The sequence below is a fragment of the Leguminivora glycinivorella genome, chromosome 10 (assembly GCF_023078275.1).
Source record: "Leguminivora glycinivorella isolate SPB_JAAS2020 chromosome 10, LegGlyc_1.1, whole genome shotgun sequence".
In the NCBI taxonomy this organism is placed as follows: Eukaryota; Metazoa; Arthropoda; class Insecta; order Lepidoptera; family Tortricidae; genus Leguminivora; species Leguminivora glycinivorella.
In genome coordinates this window covers 3,443,944-3,461,441 of record NC_062980.1, presented here as the reverse complement: position 1 = coordinate 3,461,441, position 17,498 = coordinate 3,443,944, and the positions used below count along the sequence as shown (strand labels likewise).

Genomic DNA, 17,498 nt, shown 5'->3' with positions numbered 1-17,498 from the left:
ACAAAGATAAAACACTTTTACATAGTCATGAAGTAGTGACGAAATGATAATACTTTATATGAGATGCGAAATGCAAAAAAAAAAAAAAAATCTACAACGGAAATAAAGTTTTGGGCATTATAACGAGGCGAGTTAGATCTATATACTATCGGAGATCTGACTTTTGGTACTTAAATATAACTTGCAATTTACAGGACATTTGTTATTCGCAAAATTTTTATTATTTACGTACATTACAAAACCATTACTTAGAATAGCTTCTGTCTCCTTGTAATTAAGCGATTGAAAAGTATAGGTGAGCTTTTTGGGCTCATTTTGGGGATTTGCCTTTCAGATGACAATGCTTTAGCATTGCATTGTAGGCGTAATTCACTATAAGTAAGCATAAAACTGCTCTAGTATCAGCTAGCTTAGCTCGTGTTTTTATACAAATTACCTATGATTAAGCGATAATGTGGTACCTTTTGTTTGAGAGTGGCACATTTGAACCACACTTGAAGAACCACATCTACGGGACATACTGGTATGGCCGCATTAACCTTACATAAATATATTAATACTAGTATTACCTGTGACCATTTTAATTAACTCCATAGTTATTATAATATACAGTGATTTTGCGTATCTGCACGTAATTATGGCACTAATGTAGTTTTAGTTTATTTATAGTGTATTCATAAAATATAAGTGACTTGAGTCATATATGACATCTTAAACAATTACTATTTTATGTTGATTATTGATACGATACAGCTGCCACGTGACAGGTTTAGCCAAGTGTGGAGCCGTACGATATTGATATCATGGTTTTTCAAAATATTTCCTATTAATAAATTATTCTTATCTTTACAATAACATTTCAAAAAAAAAAAATATCCTAATTTACCCATATATAAAGATCTTGATCTAGAATCTATTTTGTATAAAGGGCTCTAAACTGTTTGAGAACACTCTGAGGTTCCCAGAATCGTAGATATTATCTGGTGGACGGTGAAATAATTTAGTTGCTGTATGATTTATTATCTGGAACTAATCAAAATTTAGCAGTTGATTCAGATGAGCTGTATCCTGTTATAGAATTATAATGTATTTATTTACTTACAATTATGATTTTGTTTACACTAGTGCTTAGTGTTTACTTGCATAGAGGTTGATAAAACTTACTATTTATTAAAAAAAAAAAAAAAGTGTATAAGCTACGTAGATTTTAATGAACAAACGGGTCTTAGGGTCAATTTATGTTGGATTTGTGCTACGAATGGCTGTACTAGGTACGGTTCTAACTCGTGACAACCTCGTTGAAACAAATGGAATCTGTTTTAGCTATAGGTAAAAGCGTCGAGACTTCATTCCCATTATAGTCATTGAAAATTAGGAACAACATCTTATAGACTGATTCCGTATGTTGTAATATTCTAATTTTCAATAATAATATCTGGTAATCTACACAATTTTACATCCTACTATGATCACTGAATCGGAATGAAGACTTAGGCTATGATACTTGAGCTATGGCAGATATTAACGACCCATGCCTGTAATTATTCACTATGGATGTGAATACACGCAGTTTGTTCTGTATAAATAATACTTTAGCACGTTGGAAGATGTCAAGAAAGATACCGATTTTGATATGCTTATTGCACATGTGAAAACCATTTATGGAGCGGTAATCTCTATCGGCATCGCGGTACATTTGACGTACAACGATCGTACTTTTTCATCATTTTTATTCAAAGCTGAAGACAGACGCCTATCCGTTAGACTACTTCTCTTATTGTATTTTTTTTTTTGTAGTGGAGGTGACGAATGTAAATTGGATGCATATTTCACGATATTGTAGTACGTTTATAAGACTAAAAGCACATATCTTTAACTGCAAAGCGCAAGATTAATTAGAAATTATATTAAATAAGCTATAATGAAACAAAAATAAGATCACATAATTAAATAAGTATGTGATAGATTTAAATGCACGGTTTCTAAATTTATTACAACTTATTTGAGTTATAAAACTTATTTTAGCTGTCAAAGTAACGGTCCGTGCAATACAACTCGTTTGTTTATTATGATTATTATATATGTTGTTGTGTGTTCTTTGTAAATTGAGTCTATTTAGTTTTAGTAATAATTATAGGAGAGATATTGTTTTTGGCACAAAATTATATAGGAATGTAACTTCTGGGAATGAACAGTTGCGACTGGAATCTATTTTAAAGTTATAGGTTTATATTATATGCACAATGAGGAATTCCAATGAGTGATTAATTTAATATTATGCAATAACCTACTTTAAGATTGGGATATGTAAATCTGATGTTATATATGCAATATAAATATCTGTGTTTGTAAAACAAGATGTAGACTATAAGAAATTCAAAATAATTTAGCTGTTACCATAACGGGCGTAAGAAACTATGAGATTCATTTAGCAAGAAATTCCATCTTGTGTTTTTCTCTTATTTGTGTATCGTCAGAATAATTTCATATTCAATTTAATGTTGTTCCATTGTTTCAATGTATGTTTTTAAATGTAGTTCCAGCGTTCCAACTCTATTTAGCAAGAGAGAAAACGGGAAATAGTCGTGTATTAATTATCTGCTAAATTAGATGGAATACTGAGTGCTCTTTCTCGTTTTAGAATAAATTTACCTAATATGTCCCAAATAAGTTTGTAAAATGTGGATTCAGTGCAGCTCAGCAAAAGAAGGTCGTTATACTGCTATCGCGCAGGTATAATACGCTATAGGCTACAAAATGTCCAACGAATGAGGACATTCTAACAAAGCAGGATGGCCGAGAGGGCCAGAGGTACTTACAGTTGAGTTGCACTGGATGTACAGATATATACATATATATATAAATATTTTTTCTCTTTCTATTCACTGTATTGAGTCATTTATGTAGTGGTTCGTCGCTACCTACTAACTTATCCTGATTGAATTACTAACCTGACATAATGGCTTGATTTGTGAATAGCTGATACTAGACCGATTGTAGAACATTTTAATCCAGCTGGGTTCGAGTGATCTCAACTAGTTTTTTTATATTAGTTTTGTTCAAGGGTACGTTCATCCCAAGTTTTCGGGTAGATTACAACTTACAAGTTAATTTAAGTTAATTTTAAAAATAATTGTTAAAGCTTGTTTGATTCCTTTTATCCATGTGTTGTGCCTGGGACAGGCACTGGGTCAGGATGGTCGACTGTTAAGAATCTCATAACTTCACAAATTATTTATATAATATTTTTAAGACAATGTTAAATATTTCATAATTTTACCCAAAGATTGATATATTTTTTGGTATGTTGGCAACCCCGGCGGCGCGAGCGCGGGGCTGTCAGTTAGTTTTCTCGGCGTAAAGAAGTGAACTTTGTTTTCTGTGACGATTCGTAAAATAATAATAAATAGCACGAAGGACCCCTTTTGGAATCTTAATTACTATGTTGGTAAAAAACGTGGGACAAAAATCCTATTTGTGATTGACTTTTCTTTGTGTCTCTCTACCGGCAGGTACGAGTATGCAAATAAGACTAGAATTACAGCGTCCTTTTGTGATGTCTCAATCACAGAATACCTACAACATTTTCCGCAAAAGGCCTAAGAATGCTTAAGCCTATGTGTTACAAGGTATTGAAATACATTATGTCCATTACTTTTAACAAACACGTCTGACTAAGCGCGTCATACATATTTATTGACGGATTCATTAGGCATATGTGTATACTTGCAATAGTTACGCAGGAAAACCGTAAAAGGAAATTATACTGCTGAAATAGTAGGTACTCAATGTGTATATTAACTTTATGCAAATATTACCTAAAGTTAATAGACTGATTAAGGCTGCTTTCAAAAAAAACGTCAAAATAATGTAAAATTGATAGTTTTAGTCGGTGAAATACTACACTTTCCGTTATCCAATAGATTTGTTTAATTCAAGTTCCAGTTAGAGCATCTTATTATCTTGATTTTTATAAGACTGGATTTTTGAAAACTAACTCACTAAATTAATTATGAATTTTTCTCTAATGCACGTTTAGAAAAACGCACGTATAGAGCTGAATCAGTCGATCTTATTTGTAAAATTTGGACAATTTTGAATATTAAAACGGGTAAATTTATAATTCGTATATCCTGTACCACAATCATTTCAGACTAGATTTTTATTTTAAGTTTTTGAAAAAGAGTAAACTAGCCTAAGGCGAATTCAATTTTTTTCAGAAATTACCTAAAATTAAGTGACAATTTCTTTGAAAATCTACATCACATCGAAGTAAGTTTTGTACTAAATTAATCTGCAACGTTTACTTAAATTTCTGTTATGCCTTAGTGATTATAAATTGCTATTATTGATTTTTGCCAATTTTTTGAAAACGTGCCTTCACCGGTACAATTATTACCACTTTTGGACATTTTCTCATATTTTGTTAGACCAAGTAGAAAAAGTCCTATAATGTGATATATATTTATAAACTACTCGCAAAGCCCTTTAATTTGATACCACACACGGCATGATCGAGCGCTCGGTTGCGATTTCACTATTTTTAACACGAAAGCAATTGGCACGCGTTATACTTAGACTTTAAAGTAAAGTTCTTGTATTATGTTTAGACTAAATAAAATTCTAAGACAAGGAAAGTAGACTTTCTACTTTAAATTCGTACAATCATTTTCCGACAAATGAAAATCCGGTGAGTAAAAATAGCTTAAAATTAGTACTTACCTAGTTATTCAAATAAAATAACCTAAAATTTAGTAACATAATGATCTTATTTAATAAGATAAGATGGGGGAAGATTGATAATCCTTGCATCATGTGTCAAGAACTCCGCATTTTTCTTGTCATTCTGAACAAACTTCACATTACCTAAATGCAGATGCTGGTCACAATCTGGAAGATCTCATCCTGTTCTTCTATCACTCACTTACCTCAGCAACATTCCCACTGCTAGCATCATGGGTCAAAATCTCCGCATTGCCTTTGTCATTCTGCACAAACTTGACATTCCCCAGATGCAGTACGCTTGCCACAAACCTGACATTCCCCAGATGCAGTACACTGGCCACGATCTGGAAGATCTCGGCCTTTTATTCCCTCTCTCACTTACCTCAGCAACATTCCCACTGCTAGCATCATGGGTCAAGATCTCAGCATTTCCCTTGTCATTCTGCACAAACTTGACATTTCCCAAATGCAGTACGCTGACCACGATCTGGAAGATCTCGGCCTTTTCTTCCCTCTCTCACTTACCTCAGCAACATTCCCACTGCTAGCATCATGGGTCAAGATCTCCGCATTTCCCTTGTCATTCTGCACAAACTTGACATTTCCCAAATGCAGTACGCTGACCACGATCTGGAAGATCTCGGCCTTTTCTTCCCTCTCTCACTTACCTCAGCAACATTCCCACTGCTAGCATCATGGGTCAAGATCTCCGCATTTCCCTTGTCATTCTGCACAAACTTGACATTTCCCAAATGCAGTACGCTGACCACGATCTGGAAGATCTCGGCCTTTTCTTCCCTCTCTCACTTACCTCAGCAACATTCCCACTGCTAGCATCATGGGTCAAAATCTCCGCATTTCCCTTGTCATTCTGAATAAACTTCACATTTCCTAAATGCAGTACGCTGGCCACGATCTGGAAGATTTCGGCTTGCTCAGCCTCACCGATTTCGATGACTTTCATAGCGTCCCGGATGGTGCGGAACTGGTCGGCGTCGTTTATCTTGGAAGCTTGCGTGTGCTGCAACGGAAGGAGTATGTTAGACAGGTCACCAGAAAACGAGTAGTATCGAATAAGCTTTTTAATCGATTTTATGATAAGTATTAAAGAAGGGATTTTTTCAGATCTGTTGGCACCTATTTCTGATTTTGTAATAGGTAATTGCAGTGAAATATCATAATCATAAAAGAGCATGTCCAGTGGAAAGCATCCTCCTACCAAAGTAGGAGATGGCACAAGAGCACAGTCCTAAATGTTTCTGTAAACACTTGTCTACTGGAATGTACACGGCATAATACATAAACCAAGGGAGTACATTATTCGGCTAGAGATTTGAGAGAGAAAAGTAAACTAAGTACCCCCTGATGCAATTTTCAATAAAATAGTTCTCTTACCGAATCCGTAGTGTTGCAGAACTTGTATGCCTCGGGCCTCCCCTGCAGGCGGAGTGCGTTCATCATGTCCTGGTCCGCGCCGGCCAGCAGCTGGTAGAACACGTGGAAGTTCCTCTCGCCCGCCATCTGGCTCACCACGCGCGACTTCTCCAGCAGATAGTTGAGGATGTGGCCTCCAACGGGAGCGCCTTTAACCCAAAGACATTATAATTAAATTCATTTGCTGGAGTCTTTTTGTGGCGGTCAGCGGGACCATGCACAAAGTCGTGACGAATGACGGAAAACAGGGCGACCCCTTTGCCCAGCAGTGGGAAAAAATATGGGCTATTAAAATTAATATTTGCTATAAGCAGTTATCTAGGATGCTGAGAGATTTATGGAATAAAAGGTATGGTATACATTGAAGATCCTGTATAATCCGCTGCAGAGATAAGTGACACCCCCGCAAATGAATTTCTAGATGTATGGAAGAGAAAGACATGCTGCGCCGACCCCAAGTGACTGGGATAAGGGCAAGAGAATGATGATGATGATGATGTATGCACAACAGTGCTGTGTCACTCCTCTCTGTAGCTAAAACTTCGTAGGTACGAAGCAAAGTGCTAATTGAGACAATAGCTCTCAACCAGTCTACTATAGAGTATATAATTATATTCCAACAACGTAGCTCAAGAAAACATAATCTGCCATTCTCACCTTCATAATTAAACTGTATATCCATGTACTTTCCGAAACGACTGGAGTTGTCATTTCTATTAGTCTTGGCGTTGCCGAAGGCCTCCAGCAAAGGATTGGTCTGCAATAGCTTGTCCTTGACCGTCTCCACGGTCCGAAGGTGCTTGGTGCGGGCTGCGATGTATTCTAGAACTTTCTTTGAGGCTTCAGTCTTTCCAGATCCAGATTCACCTGGAGAAAGATTTAGCAGGTTGATTGTAAGAATAATATAGTTTGAGCATATACTTAAATAGATTTTTTTTAATAAATAAGGGTCTTACCTGAGATCAGTATGCATTGCTCCCTGTGTTCGTAAACAAGTGACCTGTAGGCATTGTCGGCGATCGCAAACCTGGAATAGAGACATACTATTAGCAAAAGTAAGACTGAGCTGGGTAACGAGTGATGAAGGCAACTCGGACGCTGACCGAAACTACCTAATTATAGCCTAAGAGAACTCACAGGCTGCACGATGACTTAAATTACGGGATATAGCTATAGGAACAAATTATTGGACGCATCACGTCACACGGCAGTGTGCACAGTCTTAAAACATCCAGTTCGCCAGATGACGTCCGGACGTCCGTGCGCTCATGGCCACGTCCACGGCTTACGTCCGATGGTTTGCACAGTTCAGTGTATTTAAATTATCTAGATCGCGTCCGTGGACGCGTCTCATAACTTGTTCCTAGCTTATGTCGTAAAGGGTTGCGGGAGTGTACAAAGGACCAAATTAGGAAAGAGGGGAAGTAGGTATTGATCAGCAGCAGGACAATCCTTCAGATACAATTGAAAGCTTCTTAGATGTGAACAGCAGAGCTTGGCGAAAGGCGAAAAGTCATGTGTGTCACTTAAACCAATTTAAACTAAGTAATTTATGTTGTTGCCATTTTAAAACTTTGGTATTGAGAAGCTCTACAAGAAAGAGAACGTGAGATTTGGGTACCCGGTAGTATCCAGTAGGTATTAACTGTTAGATTTCATAGTAACAATGAATAGGGCTAGAAGCTTCCATTTATCGAGGCGATCGAGTCCCGGCTCCAATAACGTTTTGTCATATCACATTGTTGATGTTGATAATATTCGTAGTACACTCGAACGCGACGCAGTCAAATAATGTAAGAACATTTTATGGGCGCTGCATAATAGTACATTGTGCAACAAGGGGAGGAAGTTGAATATTAATAACGAGAGTAAGTTAATAACTCGAGTTAGTAATATTCACACCCCCGAGTTACACACAATGTTTTTCATCACACTCGCAATGTAAAAAATATGTAAATAGATGTAAAAAAGTTAAGTACGGTACAAGAAATTTCATTATTCCCTGGGGAGAACGATTTTTCTATAACTCACGCGCCGCCTGCGTGTAATAGCACATATGAAGTGCGGGTGTGATGAAAATAAATGAATGTAGCCGGTAAAACGAGTTTGTCACTAGAAAAAGGCGCGAAAATATTTTTTTCTCAAACATGCAATGAAATATTGTCTTTACGTTCCTTAAAATGGGCTGGGAAGTATCGCTTTTTGGGCGCAACAACTCGAGAGGACTGTAAAGGGATTTCATATTATTTTTCAGGCCTAGGCCTGCAAAGAAACTTTTTTTTATAAAATATTGTCCTTTAAAGCATTTTTATTTTATTTCATTGTATGTTTGAGAAAAGCACTATACATGCCTCGGCGTGAAAACGGATTTCCGGCCTCGTATCCCTATCCGGTATATACCCACTTGGCCGGAAATCCTCATTTTCCCGGCCTCTGATGTAATGTACTATTTCTATGGGAGGAAAAACAATAGCGGCTACATTTTAAACTTTCCGATTTTTCTTATTGGCAGGGTGCAAAGCGGGTGGAGGGGGTAGCTAAAACGATCACAGCGCTCACTACGGCCAAAATTGACATCTTAGTCGCTGACTTGCGCTGTCAAATCCATATTGCAGTAAACATTTTCATGTCGTTTTTGAGATAAATTTAATACGGGCCCAGTAAAATTTGTTATGGCGAATTGTAATAACTGCAAGAAAAGTAGCGACTAAATTCTAGCTATTTCCAAGACCGTGGTGGAAACGAAACCACCGTTTAAGTGAATAGTTGCCGTAAGAAGAAAAGTGTCGTCCAATCTCTAAAGTTTTACTTAAAGTGCGTAATCATTTGATACAAGTATTGAATTGAATTTACGGTGAATTTATAGTGCAAATTTTATTGGAGGTAGAAAAGCCGACGTGGAAGCCGATCCCAGTTATGTTCGGAAATAATTTTATTTGTTTCCTCATCTGTGCTCCTGTTTACAAATCGAAACGGATTGACGAAAATGCGTAAATATCGAGGTTTCAATGGGAAGAAGGAGCACGAGAACAATAGAAGCAGAAGCAGTCCATCCACTGAAGGCTTATCACATTTTAAATAAAATTCCTGAGAACTTATTTCATCGCATTCATGATTGTATTTGATGTGATATCTGGTAAACCTCCAATATTTTCAAGTAAATGAAACAAGTTTATGTAATGTATATTATAATTAAACGTTATTATAGCTAGTTTGTTTTTATTTTACAATAAACCCTGTACCCTGCAATGATACTTATATAATACCTATAAGTAGTTAGCCTATGAAAATGACAGGATAGCAGTGAACTGATCAACTATTTCAAAAGCCAATGATTTATTTATACTTTATTGCACATAGGTACAAATGGTGTAAAAAGTCTTCAATCTCTAGAAAATGCCCAGCTAGCACCAATTTCTTGTCTTTATTCATCGTCTTAGGTTGGAAAATGATTTCGTGAGCGATGGCACGAAACCCCGTTTTAGTCACCAGTTTGTTAATTTCTCACTGAAAACAACAATTTTAATGTTATTGGCGATAATGTTGTAACCACCGTCGTCCAAAATTGTCTAATATAGTAAAATAACACAAGATTTCATTAATTTTTTCACAATTTTTACTTACTTCTCGCTTAACAGCGGCGACAATATTGTCCATAATGGTCACCTGTCACGTGGCGTGTCGTCGCGCACGGTCCCAATTGACGGAACGGCTTGACAGACAATACATTGTGTACCAAACATGTGTTGCCACTAGTGTAAAACTTATGGGTATAGTATGTCCACAGAGTATGTAATAGTGCAAATAATTATCATTGAGAACCGCACACAGTAAAAATGTATCGGGATGACAAATGCCACAAAAAGACATGACTGTCTCCATATTACATAAACCAAGAACGTTCAGAAGTTTATTAAGTAATAATTTTTGATCAAAATATTGAATGCTAAGTATTTCAAACTTCTCTGATTACTTATAAGTTCCACTGTCTGGTTTAGTGATAGCATATCTATAAAACTAAGTATTATAAGAATTTTCCCCAAAATATGGACCGATCTATTATAACCTAACCATTATTTCCCCTGGGTTGGTGATAAGCAAGTACCTACATGAATATTATGTGTCAATTCGTCACAACATTGTTTCCACAAACATCTTCTAAGACCGGATCAGTTATGTGTACGGCATTGTCTATTAGAAACAGTTCTAATCCACGGTCGATCTGCTCAGATTTGCTGTGAAATTGCAACAATAGGTCGCGTGTTCTTATGCTCCTCGCGTTGTGTCGAACGTTCTAGTAAACCAACGTACCTATCGAAGCACAAGATCCTAATCATTATATCTTTCTTTCTTTTCTTTTATTGGGGTGAGTTGGTAGCCATCTAAATTTGTGTGAGAACATCTTTGCAAATTCCGCATTATCAGATTGCGTTCGTAGATTATTTTAAATACCTAACTACTCAAGACTAGAGTGATATTTTTCTCTTCCTTATGCCGGCCAATAAGCTAAAGAGGAACCGAAATTAGATATGATATGAACCTATTATGTGTTTGTGTATGCGTTTGTGGTATCTCGTCACTTTAGATTATCACAGGCAACTTCTAGGGGTTTTGCCATTTGGCGCGTTTTTGGAATTGGGATAGACTCTATTAGACGTATTTCTAATAGTTAGGGGTAGATACATAATAACTAGTCAAGAAGTGGTCTTAGGAATTGGTTCATCTAAATGTTCGACTCATTGTGGTTAGCAATTATAATAATGCTATAGCAGATGCGCTGTGAAATTGGCATAATCTCTATGGTTGTTGATTTCCAACGCTAAGCTATTCAATTTTCCATTGGGGGAGTAGTTTAAAATTTGGCCTCCGATTGGCAGATGATACGACTCACTGGACCAAGAAAGATTAACGAAGGATAGGTTTGTGTAGGTACCTATATTCTAGGACAAATTCATCATCATTTGTTGGGCAGCTTATGTAGATTGAAGTCTTTTATACGATATCAAGTACGAGAGCAGTGGGCGTAGCACACTAGTTGGATAAACTTTATCACATCGGTGCGTCCCTATCGCACTTACAAATAGTGCGAAATCTGACGTTATATCGTTTTTTAAGCTTTTTTTAAGCTTTGCATATCTTACTTATCCGATTTTGAATCAATGAATCATTAGATATATTAAGAACGTGCTGCCTGACGTTACAATTGGTTCGTGAATAGACACAGCTTAGCGTGATTATGACTCACATAAAAAAACATCCTACGGCCTTGTCTTGAGAAAATAATGATAGGAAGTATCTATCGATAAAATTAGAAATTTAGAAAATACAAGAAAGTGTCAATGATTTGGCCCACGTACCTTTTTAGGTAATTCACTGAGAATACGATTGCGGCTGCGTGTAAGTATGCCACGACTCTTTTCATTTTGTATGGGTTGTGACAAACAGATTTATGAGAAGGAGAGTTTTAGTAATAATAACTTTTCTAAAGCCTCCGCCACACATAAAGCGTTCTATAGCGGAGCGCAATGATAGCGGTCGCAATCCGCGCGCATTCCGCTCGCAATCCGAGCTCGTTAGTTCCCGCCGGCGTCCGCTGGGCGCAACGCCAGCGTTCGTCTGGTGCACCGCTATCGTTGCGCTCCGCTAACGCTCCACTATTAACGCTCCGCTACCGCTCCGCCTACGCTATCAAAACGCGCATGTGTGGCCGAGCTTCAAACCAACCAAGTTCGCTGATTTCTGTGTATTCCAGATTTAAGTAAATTTTTTAAACGGATTCCTATAATTCTTTTAAAACTTTATAAGTATGTTTAAACCATGGAAAATGTATTGCTCCTTTGTCGGACATCATAAGAGATTAATATGTAATGTATATTCTATTGCAATCTAATGCTATCTTAATTCAGTGTTGAGTGCTAGCTACATATTGAGTGTGTTGCTATTTTAAACAACAAGTATATATGTAATTATACTAATTATGTAGTAGGTATACATTAGGTGCACTTCAGGTAAGATGATCTCTGAGTAATAGCTGCTGTAGACATGTAATATGTATGCCGCATATTTTGCATAAGATTGTTATGCTTCTTTAATAGTACATTACTACAGAGGCCGGGACAAATGGGGTTGCCGGCCGAAGACATATAGACGGCCGAGCGAAGCGAGGCCGGATAGGTCTGAGGCGGGCCCCATTTCCCGCCGAGGTATGTATAGTGCTTTTCTCAAACATGGTAGGAAATAAATTAAGTCTAGGGCATTTCTCAGGAGGCGCGTTTTTACGTGTCCGAGGCAAAAAACGTCAAAACGGACTGTTCTAAAAATCTGAATTAAATCAGGCATAATCTTTAGCCTCTGTTCTATTTGGTACACCTTAACATTATTTATTTATTATTTGTATGATATCAGTAATAAAATATTAAATGCGAAAAATGACCGTCGGTGGGCATGTCCCGCACTCAGAATTTGCAAAACAAAAAATCATAACTCAAAATGGAGTTGTTGATCGCAGTTGTTATAGATATTCACGTATAAGGTATTAGTTAACCTATCATATTTTCTGTAGAACAATAATATGTTAGCTAAACTCATCGAGTAAAGACAAATTTACCATGTGTCCCGGGCTAGTGACTGATTTCGGTGTAATTTTTTAAACATGACATTACTCTTACAAATTAGTAGATCAGGGACGTAGTAGCACAAATATAGTTAGTTTTAGCTATGTTTTAACCATTCAGTGTAGAGGAGATGCAGTACCGTTTTATAAAGGGGACTTTTTGAAGGTTTCTCAGTCGTTCGCAGGGTTTGGTCCCATGTTTTTTAAGATTCGGTGGATCAACTTACTCCCACAGTTTAGGTCCATTTGTCGTTATGTAAGGTACTAACAAATCCTTGAAAGTATGTTATTACGTCATTATAACATCTCCTCTGTATCATTCATGCTATTGCAGTTATCTCCAAAAAAGCTATAAAATTTGATATCAGTGGAGTTGATTTCCGTGGTTTCGGTGGATTTTTTGAACACCGATATCAAAAAAAGTGACCACCGACTTCGATTTCTACGTTGCAAACTGATTAAATGTTCATTATTTTCTAATATTTCATACTTAAATAGTAGGATATACCTTGTAAAACATAGAACTATGTTTCTAAGCAAATTAAGCCACTCTATGGTTAAAAAATTCTCTACTCGATAATGACTAGCGTATTACCATGTTAAATTTAGTAAAATTGCGCGATTATTAGCCTTATTACATGACCTGTCATCGAATTAAAATGAAAAATATCAATAAATTGAATAATAAGTTATATATTAAGTTGAAATGTGGAATAATGTGTAAAAAATTGAATTCGGTGGGGAAAATTGATTACAGTGCCCATACATAATTTCGGTGATTTTAAAATGTCAGATTTCTTACAAACTATAAGGTTCTAATGGAGGCCTCCACCACCAATATTTTTTATATTTAGCCTAGATTTTAGTAAATTGACTGACCTAAGAATAAAGTAGTAAATAAAAATCAGCACCGAAATCAGGCACCGAACGTCATCCCTGAGAACCGCCCTCTACTGAAAATAGTAACTTTGGATGGCTGTATCTCCTAAACGGTGCGTCGTAGCGCAAAAATAATCGAATTTTCGTTCCCCTTTAATATCCCGTATACGCCTATAAAAAAACAAAAAATTAAAAAAAAATTAAAAAAAAACGAAAAATTTTTTTTTGTATGAAAACGCACCCAAAATCAAATATTGTCTAGGGCCCGTACCAGTTGCAGTCGGCACGTCTATAAAGCCCCTTATAGTTTTTTTTTTAATTGGCTAAATACCTGGATGTTATGTCACAATTATCTGTGTTTGGAAATTAAAAAAGAAGACTTTGCCGGCCTTGGCCTGCAAGGTTTGTATGAAATTCCATTATCTATCAATCGTCCTAGCCGCACCTGCAACGTCATACTTCGCTGCCAATTATAAGGCACATAACATCAATATTTCATACCATGTTTGAGAAAAATCATTAACCATATTTACAGCTAACAAATTCAACCTGGGTTAGTCATTATTTCATCACTTTGTTGTTGTTCCATAATATACCTAAGCTTAGAGCCCTCATAACACCGGCATTTATTAGTGATCGTCTCACCCTTAGCTGAAATTTCTACGAGGAAATGCACCTAACCGATATCGGTATGGCAGTCAAGACGATTTCATAGTGAAGAAGCCGAATGCAGGAGTGTACCAAACGAGGGCACTTTTTTACGATGACCATTGTAGGTACAGATAGTAATTTCTTTTTCCCCTCACTAGCTCGGAAACACGTGTTTTGTCCTTTAATACCAGCGGGTAAAAACGCATTTTATCCACTAGTGGGTAAAGTAATTTGACCTTGAATAAAGTCAAATTAACTGCTTTAAAATTGATAAAAGTAGGTGAATCTAGTAATAAAGATGATTTACCACCTGTGGAACTACTGGAAGCAGCGATAAACGCATTTTTTGCGTTGTAGTTTCCTCGCTATAGTGAGGGGAAAAGTTTTGTGTTACACTCGGGTGCAAATGTATTTTACTTCTCGTGTGTTAAAAAACTCGCAAGTTCAGGATTCTATTCTCGAACCACTCGTTTCGCTCGTGGTTCAACTATAGAATCCCTTTCACTTGCTCGTTTTTCAATTCCACACTCGGCGTTAAAATACAACTTTTCCCCCTTGTATAACAAATAACTATAAACCTATAAATATTAAGACGGTCCCCCGTTTGAATGCCCTCGCTCGATCGCGCTACTTCCCTTCCCCGCACCCCTGTTATACGATACGTCGATCGAGATTCAAGACCACGATACGTAACAAGTCGCCATCTAGGAGGAGTTGCTTGTACTAGATCGCAATACTATAAGCTACTAGCGCCAGGAGTTGCCTGTAATGTATGGGTACTAATACACTTTAATGCTATAAATATGCAAATTTTTTTTAACGAGAAAAACTACTAAACATATTATATAAACGGAAATAAATGCAGTAAACTAAAGAAAAGTGACCAAGGCCTTCAGTTACCCGCGGCTGGAATGCTGTCGTATTATGCAAGATTTTTTTTTGTCAATAATCAATATGAATGTTGTATTGACACTATTGACGTATCATAAAATTACCTTTAAACTCGAACCAGAGGGCCCTGTGGCATCATCAATGGCCGTATCGATAACCGGAACAAAATGTATCTAAATTATCATTAGATAATTCCTGTTTTAGTACTAAAACAAATTGTTTATTTCACAATGTACAATGTGAAAAGTACTAGCGCATTTTGGCCAGTAGTCATAAGCAGAGTTTGGCACTGTGGTTTGTAACGCCGCTTACTGACTGAGTGTAGTACTAGTATGGTCTGGGTTCGATTCTGGCCTGAGGAATATTTTTTTGGTTTTTTTTTTTTTCAAAACCGATAAGTTTCTACATTATAAAGGTTTATATCTCCCGTTTACAATATTTATGGCAAGATTCATTGTTTTGTATGTTTTTCCTGATGTAAATTAAGTAAGTAAGTAAATATTCTTTATTGCACCATTTTACATGTTATATGTATACAGAATGTTTAGTGAGAGTATAACTAGGTAACAACAGGCGGTCTTATCGCTAAAAGCGATCTCTTCCAGACAACCTTAGGGTAGCTGGAAAAACGGAACAGAAACAAAAGTTAACAGGCAGTGCAAGAACAAAAAATATAGAGAAAACCAACACAAACACACATACATATATACCGAATACATAAATAAATATACCTTACATACACATAATACATACATACATACATACATAAATACAATAAATAAAAATGGCAACTTAAGATAGAGATAGATAGTATAATTTAAGCTGATTTTTGAAAATTGGAAGAGATTTTGCTAGTCTTAATTCTACTGGTAAGGAATTCCACAACCGTACAGCCCGGAAGGTAAAAGAGTTGCTATAGAATTTAGAATTAATTGTAGGTTCACATAAAAAGTATCATTTCCGCATTTTTTTTGCAATAAAACAGAACGCGTAGCAATAAATATAGGTACCTATTATAAATATTCACTTAAGCTAATGCATGTGCCTTTGTGTTTGGGGTTGCGTTGCGACTTGCGAGTTGCGAGGTAGGTAGTCCGCAGCGCCGAGCCGGCGAAAGACTGCATACAGGCAGACTGCATATTTAGCACGCACAGTACCTACAACTCAAGTACCTATAAGTAACATTTTGAATAACGAGACATTTTAAAATTATATGATAATTATTACGATCAAAGATTCGACCTAACATAGAAACGTTGAATTTTGTTACAAATATCATACAGGGAACCAAACTATACAGGCAGTAATTTTTATAACAAGCAATATTTTCTGCACATGGGCTGCCGGCTGGCTGTGTGAAAAAAAGAATAGAACATCAAAATTCATCATCAATTTTGTTTATTACTTATGTACATTTTAAATCTTCGATTCTGTCTTCAAAACACTCTTCTCTCTCTAACGCTCCTCTATCACGAGGCTATTCAAATGAAGCGCCACTGACGGGTCTCTATTGGTTCCCATAATTTTTTAAGTCCGATTTTTACTATCCATAACGTTTTCCGTCATAATTTTTCTTAGTCATATTATCACTAGTCATAAAATTAAACGTCAGAAATTGTAGTTCTGATTTTTGAAAGTCATAAGTATTGTTAGTCATAAAATTTATTAGCCATAATAATCAAAGTCCATAGATGTACAAATCCATAATGTTGAAGGAAATAAACTTATTCGGAATAATTGATCTAAGGATTTATCACAAGTCATAACGATTATTAATAACCATGTGTTTCTTCACTAATAGCATTAAATGGTTCTCTATTGTTTCCCATAAAAAATGTTGCAATGTTTTTTTCGTCTGCATTTTCGAAACTTGTAATTTGGCTTACTAACTTCCTGAGTGTTTATTAAATTTTCATGGCACTTATTAAACCATTTGGTCTCGCCAAGGAGCCGACGTTGACAATTTCTATATCCGCTTTTAAGGACAAAAGATAACTAGCAAAAGGAAACTAACTACACGAGGTAAAGGGTTACTTTTTGAAACAATTTTGTTCCGCCAATAAACCGACGGAGCCCCGCTACGCGGGCCTCCTATTTCCGCTCTAAGGTAACTAACGAACCTACACGAGGAAAAGGGTTATTTTTAAAACAATTTAGTTCCACCAATGAGTAGACGGAGCCCCGCTACTCGGGGCTCCTATTTCCGCTCTAAGGAATCAAAGGAAACTAACAACCTACCCGAGGAATAGGGTTACTATATTTTTTTCTGTGTAATTATATGTATGTCTGAAATATAATATACTTT

At 36.4% G+C, this 17,498-nt stretch overlaps 1 protein-coding gene across 4 annotated transcripts in view; it reads right to left on the bottom strand.

The window, feature by feature from the left end:
- The window catches only part of LOC125230744 (unconventional myosin IC), a 137,344-nt gene that overhangs the window by 25,108 nt on the left and 94,738 nt on the right, over nucleotides 1-17,498 (bottom strand). For all 4 annotated transcript variants that reach the window (XM_048136003.1, XM_048136004.1, XM_048136006.1 and 1 more), the window contains 4 exons: nucleotides 7,116-7,186; nucleotides 6,817-7,026; nucleotides 6,121-6,308; nucleotides 5,537-5,746 (listed from right to left, as the gene is read on the bottom strand). In XM_048136003.1, the coding sequence (XP_047991960.1) occupies nucleotides 5,537-5,746; nucleotides 6,121-6,308; nucleotides 6,817-7,026; nucleotides 7,116-7,186 (679 nt within the window). The remainder of the gene's footprint in view (nucleotides 1-5,536; nucleotides 5,747-6,120; nucleotides 6,309-6,816; nucleotides 7,027-7,115; nucleotides 7,187-17,498) is intronic.